Here is a 6,123-nt window from a genome sequence, read left to right as displayed (position 1 = left end):
GGGCATGACACTGACTTAAGCCCCCTGCCATACTGACTGAGCTGCCAAGTGCCCCCAAGAAAAGAACTGTCCGAAAGCAGGGGCAACCCTTTCTCATCAAAAGTCCCCAATCCAAATGTCACCTGCATGAGACAGGGGGCGTCTTTGTTCCCTGCTAGTGGCTGGTCTACCTTAGAGGTTAATGAGTCTACTACAGCTAGCAGGTAAAGGAGATAGTCCTTTGGCTCAAGCAGTAAAGGCTCAGGCAGACAGTGCAAAGTTCAAACTCTGTGGACAACCGGAGAGATTCCTGCTGCAAATGATTTTCCCAGAGCCACGTCCTTTCCTGCCTCACTGCTCTGACACTTTTGGTATTCTCACCAGAAGCCTTGGAAGGCCCTGCTCAGCCATTCGATCACTCCACACAAATGCTGCTCACACCAGTTCTTTAACTCCGCTCTGTAATTCTCTCCTGACATGTTTATAAGTTACCTTGACACCCCGCCACAGCTCACCTGCTTCAAACAATTCAGCCAAGGGGAGACCTCAACCCAACAGCTCGGAGCTATTCATAGAAAAGCAGCAACACAAATTAAACGCCGTGAGAAATGATACCGCTCACTGAGCTTGCCAGCGCTACAAGCGTCATAACGGGCAGCTCCCAGGCTTTGAGCTGTAGGATCTGGTTAAGCTAATTACACCTATACCCCCCCCCCCCCCGCCTCAGTAAACCATTTCATTTCAATGTATTGTTTATGCATTTTAAGCCAGTGCCCCTTGCACAGCCCAGTGGGTGCAAACATAAATCAGTGACAAACTGCCCCAAACCAACAGCAGCAGAAAATCTGCTGAGTGTTCCTTGGGCAGGCAGCCATATTCCAAAGGACCCATCTCATAGCCATGGAGAGTCTCCCCTGTAGCCCTGCCTGGCTGCACTGAGGGGCCTGCACTGAATGGCAGCAATCTCAGCCAGTGAGAAACTGACAAGGGAAGCAGGTTCCAGTGACCCCTTGGCTCAAGACCCATGTCTGCTCCATCCCCAGACTGTCCCTGAATTTCCCAAGCATCTCGGGCTGTTGCAAGGCTGGCTCTGCTCTGTAAGGCTGGCTCCGTTGCCTTCTGTGCTGAGGGATTTCCCTGTGCAGAGCTTGGCATAAAGGTGCCACTGGGCAATGATGGATTGGGCCTAACAATGCCTGGTTCTCTGTCAGCCATTAAATACTCAGCTTCATTAACATGGGAAGGAAATACCATGCTGATGGATCCATCCAATGCCAGTAAGGGGCCCCGCGCCCAGGGAAAACTGCTGCTTGAAACACTTCAGGATCATGCTAATGTCAGGCTGGTGCAGAAAGGGCCAAACAGTGGAGGCCATTGTCCCAGCTGCTCTTGAGTAATGTAAAAACTCCCCTTGCAGCATGGAAGGGTTTTGGGGCATTTTTTTTCTTCCCTAAGAATGGTCGGGACAGACACGTGAACCTGGTTGTGAAATGGACAAGGAAAGGGCAGAATGCAGGCAGGCACCCAAGCACCTCCACCTTCCCCTCCCTCCCCAACCCAACCCCGGCAGCATTTAAATCCCAGCTGGCTCAGCTCTGGGCATTCAGACCCAGCTCTCCAACAGCACTATGAAGTCAGTGGGCGTCTTCCTCCTCATGGGGCTCCTCACCATCTGGACGGAGCTGCCGTCTGCATGTGGGCTGAGGCAAGGTTAGTAAAGAGAGTGGCTGCCTCCAATCCTACCCCAGGCCAGAGGGCAGCAGGCTGCGATCCCACTGGAGGACAGAGAGCAGGAGTTTAACAGGGGTCCCTGTGCTGTAACCCCTCCAGGGCAGCAGCTGAAGATGTCCCATTTGGAACCTGGCAGGGCAATATTTTGCCTTATTTGCAGACTGCATGCCTAAAGGAGAGGGCCCTGATCTGCCAATCAATCTTAAAGACAGATTTTAACCCTTTGATGGCTGCATCCAACATTCTGGGCTCACAATTGCTTTGTAGATCTAGGAAAGGAGCAGCCCCTTTGTGACCCCTGAGCCTGCTCAAACCACAGTGACAGATAGGCAGACTCCCTATTCTGTGGCATTTACTCTAAGCGGACAGTGGTGGATTGTGTCTAATTCCCCTGGGTACGAAGGCCCTGGAGTTAAATGTGTCCATGAGCTGACCCTGGGCCTGGGCTCCCTTATCTCCCAATCTAACTTTCCCAGTGAGGAAGGGGAGAAACTATTTTGTTCACTAAAGAAGTTCTCCCAGAAATCTCTCCCCATCTGTATGTCTCCTGTGTCTCTTTATCGAACAATGCTAAGATCCCATGGCACGAGGCAGTACAGAAAAGCTGAAGACAGATATGCATCGCGATAGTTATACTGTGCTCCTCACCATCAGATCTGAGCTCAGAACAAGTAGGCTTGGCAGAATTTGATTTTCATTTCTATATAATTTTGACAGATAATATTGATGTTTATTTCTAAAGTATTATTTTCAATTTTTATCTAGTTACATTTTCACAGTTGTGGAAAAATAAGAGGGTGGGGGAGTCAGCCAATAACTATTTACTGACAGTAGACATTGAGATTCAAAAAGTCAAAGCTGTGTAACCCTTAAAACACAAATTGTCAACATCACATGTCAAAATGTACAAAGTAAATATCCTTAAATCAAACTCTAATCAGCTCTCAAGGTCTCATTTTTCTTACTTTGCTCATCTGAAAATTTCAGTTATTTCTGATGAACATATTTTTCTTGCTTTGTGTGTACAGTGAAATCAACGTTTAGTGACATTTACCGATAAAAAGCTAATCTTTCGGAGCCTGCTAATAATCCTATGTAAATCCAAACAGATGTTCTACATATGAACCAAGATCCTAGAGTTAGGGCTGAGATGTGTCTTTTGTTTTTCAATGGGAAACCCCGTGTGAAATAGGTGAATCCTGGATTTTATTATGAAGGCCGCAAGGATTCTGGCTGTGCATTAGCTTTTGCGGGAGGGGAGGGACTCTACTGCCATGAGCTGGCCACTGAAAATTCTCTCTCTCTCCCACTCTTATTAGTCTCAACTTTGTTGCTGAAAAATCATCCCTGAGGATTGGTTACAGCTTTTGGTCATGGAAGGAGAGAGAATATCTGAGTGATCCCAGTCCATTGAGAGCCTTGTGGATCAAGACCAGGACCTCAGATTAGGCCCAGTGCCTGGTGGAAAGCTAGTGCAGTGATAGCAGCTGTGGAGTGAGGAGTGCTCACGTTCCATCCTCTTTTCCCTTCCATCACAAAGGACCTGGGGCACAGTAGCCCTTCCTGCTGCTGTTGAAGATTGGAATCAGCAACATCCAGAGCTAGGCAGCATAGCCCTGTGTGGTGACTAGTCGCTGTTGTTCAAATCTTGAATTCTGCTGCTGAGCAGGCAGTGATAGACATTGCGACTAGCCTGCCGGGCCTCACTGCCGGGTGGATGGCAATCAACAACCCCTCAGGCAATAGCAGGGTGCTCAGATTTTGACTTTTTTCAGGCACAGTGAAAGCTGGGACCTGCCCGCCAGGTTACATAAGGTGCATTCAGGCAGAACCTGATGAGTGCACCATGGATTCTGACTGCAAGGAACAGAAGAAGTGCTGTTATTGCCATTGTGCCATGCGCTGCGTAGAACCAGCAGAAAGTAAGTTAGACCTCGCATGCCAACATGCAGGGTCTCATGCCGGGGAAATCTCTCCCCCCTCCAGACTAGCCAGGAGTTGTCTGCAGGATTAGCGAGATCTTGGGCAGGTGCCTTTGGGGAGTCCAAGGGACAGAAAAGTCCCTGTGGTGCTCAGAGAAGGAATTCCAGCAGTCTAGCGGAGTCGCGAGGGTTTGGGGAGAGCCAGGCGCTGAGTCAGACAAGCTATCTGGGTTGGGTTGGGTTATGAGCAGCAGTTTCAAACTGCATCCAGAGTAACAACGGGTACAGCTGGACAGACCCAACACCCAAGATGATAGTTTCAACCTCATGAGGATGCAGCAGTGTCTATGTTTGCAATGGGAGTCCATGGTACCTGGAGGCTGGGGTTGAATGTGTGTGCAGGGGACTGACTCCAGTCCTGCCTGGGCCCATCTTCCTCCAGTCCCCCCATATCCAGGCGTCAGGTCTCCAGTGACGGGACCGCACAGCACTCAGGACCCCTATTCTGGGCTCAGCCCAGGGGGTGAAGCGCACGGGGTGGAGGTATCTCTGCGCTTCCTGGATTCCAAAGGCAGATGCATGGACTCAGCATATTCAAGGGAGGCCCATAAGGAGCCATCTGCCAGCAGCAAGCATAGCCAGGAATAGCATTCAATTCACCTGTCCCTTCTCCAGCCACACCTATGACAGCAGCTGCAAAGGGGGCTGGCATCAAGCCATTCCACTGGCCCTGTCTCAGAGGAGATACTGCCCAGCGGGGAGATCCCTATACACTCCCAGCCCAGGCACAGAGGGCCTTCAGTGGAGTCCAGAAGAAAGTCCAGGGTGTTTCATCAGAGTCTTACCCAGTAACATGGAGAGTTACTGAGCACAGTCACTAATATGGCAAATATGGCGACATCCTGTGTTCGCCCAGCTAGCAGGGTACAGGGTGCATGATGGAGAGCTAGGTAAGATCAGCTAGGTGGCACCACATATTGATGCTCAATGAATCACGTAGGAGTTTTTCAATACTATTAATTTCTTCTCTTGCAGACACACCTGGGACTTGTCCAGCCATCACTGGAGTCTGTCCCATGCTCAATCCTCCGAACCGCTGTGAAAAGGACAGCAAGTGTCCAGAAAACAAGAAGTGTTGTGACACTGGCTGTGGGAAAGCTTGTGTTTGGCCTGAGAATGGTACCCATCTCCTCTAACATCTGAGTCATGTCAATACAGCTCTGCAATGAGCTCACACCCTGTTCCAGATGAGCCAGAAGGGCACCCGCCCTCAGGAAGGGAAATACTGCTCTGAGCTGCAGACCCAGAGCACTGGACTGACCAGAGCTCATGTCCGGACTCAGAACATGCTGCTTTAGCTGCCATGCACTAGGGTCCTTAGCCTCCCGGCCTCCCCAGCACTCGTTACGCTGGGATTCTGGGGACAAGTATCTGCTAAACCTGAAACTGACTAGATTTCAAATCCAATGGTCTCTCAATACACTTACACACCCCCTGTGTACTCTGACCCTGTGTAGGGCCCATCTGGGAGATGACAGTAGAGATGGTAGTGCGAGAGACAAGGAGGAGGAGGCAAGCCTGAGAGAGGGTGCTGGAGGGCTCTGCCAGGAGGGGAATGGGGAAAATCCTCTTCCACTATGAATTCTGTAATGCTGGGATCCTGAGGATGCAGGCAGAAGACTTTGTTTGTGGGCAGGGCTCATTCTTTATAAGCTCAGCTCTCCAGCACACACATAACTAGGTATTGCTAGGCAGACTGCCATCTGCCACGTACATTATGGAGACTGACAGGATATGGCTGCCTCTTATGGGCTACACAGAGACTGTGTGCATCCCGGTACAAGACACAGTCCTGTACAGCTGAGAACCGTGTAACCCCTAAGCCAGGACTGTAGCTGGACCCTACTGGTTTTCTGCCAAGGCTGGCCATGGGCAGCTGAGTTTGTACAGAGCAAGATTTCCTCATGGTGCCTCTGATCACTTTTTCTTTTTCCAGTGTAACTCCCTGCTTCCTGGACAGGCCGAGGGCATCCCAAGGACAGTGCTGATCCAGATTCCTGCGTCCTGGACTCTCCCAATCCCTGCAGGCTGTATATAGGGGCTGGAATGGAGCCTTTAGCATGGTTACAAATAAACTTGTTTATGCCTCAGCTTTGCTGTTGGGATTACTGAGTCTCATCAGCTCTCCTTCAGTTGTTTATTGACCAATCTATTAATAACGAATTAATGAATGGCAATAACCAGGGGTGTGAGGCCAGTTGGTAGATGGGGAAGTGAATGTGGTTGATTACTTAAGTTCCCGAGTCAGTTATTGTAGAAACGGGACCAAATAATCTTTTTACTGCCAGAGAAAAATTTCCTGACAATATCTCTAGGCAGATGTCGCAAGGGGTGTCAGTTAGGAGCTTGGTCTGGGATCTAAACTGCCCTGCTCCAAACGTCTTTTACTATCAGAGATACACAAGGCCCCATTCAAAATCAAGGAGCCACT

General features: G+C 49.8%; 1 protein-coding gene across 1 annotated transcript; it reads left to right on the top strand.

Annotated features, from left to right (window-relative positions):
• Window positions 1-1,607: 1,607 nt before the first annotated feature.
• On the top strand, window positions 1,608-5,764 carry LOC137157378 (WAP four-disulfide core domain protein 12-like). The gene is made up of 4 exons (XM_067554648.1): window positions 1,608-1,689; window positions 3,492-3,632; window positions 4,668-4,811; window positions 5,629-5,764. Exons 1-4 carry the CDS (start codon window positions 1,608-1,610, stop codon window positions 5,631-5,633), a joined length of 372 nt encoding a protein of 123 aa, XP_067410749.1. The 3' UTR covers window positions 5,634-5,764.
• The last annotated feature ends 359 nt before the right edge of the window (window positions 5,765-6,123 follow it).

The sequence above is a fragment of the Emydura macquarii genome, unplaced genomic scaffold, assembly GCF_026122565.2.
Source record: "Emydura macquarii macquarii isolate MOO-44397 ecotype Brisbane River unplaced genomic scaffold, CSIRO-AGI_Emac_v2 contig_1483, whole genome shotgun sequence".
In the NCBI taxonomy this organism is placed as follows: Eukaryota; Metazoa; Chordata; order Testudines; family Chelidae; genus Emydura; species Emydura macquarii.
Note: the sequence above shows the minus strand (reverse complement) of the source record. Positions and strands in the feature narration are given on the sequence as shown.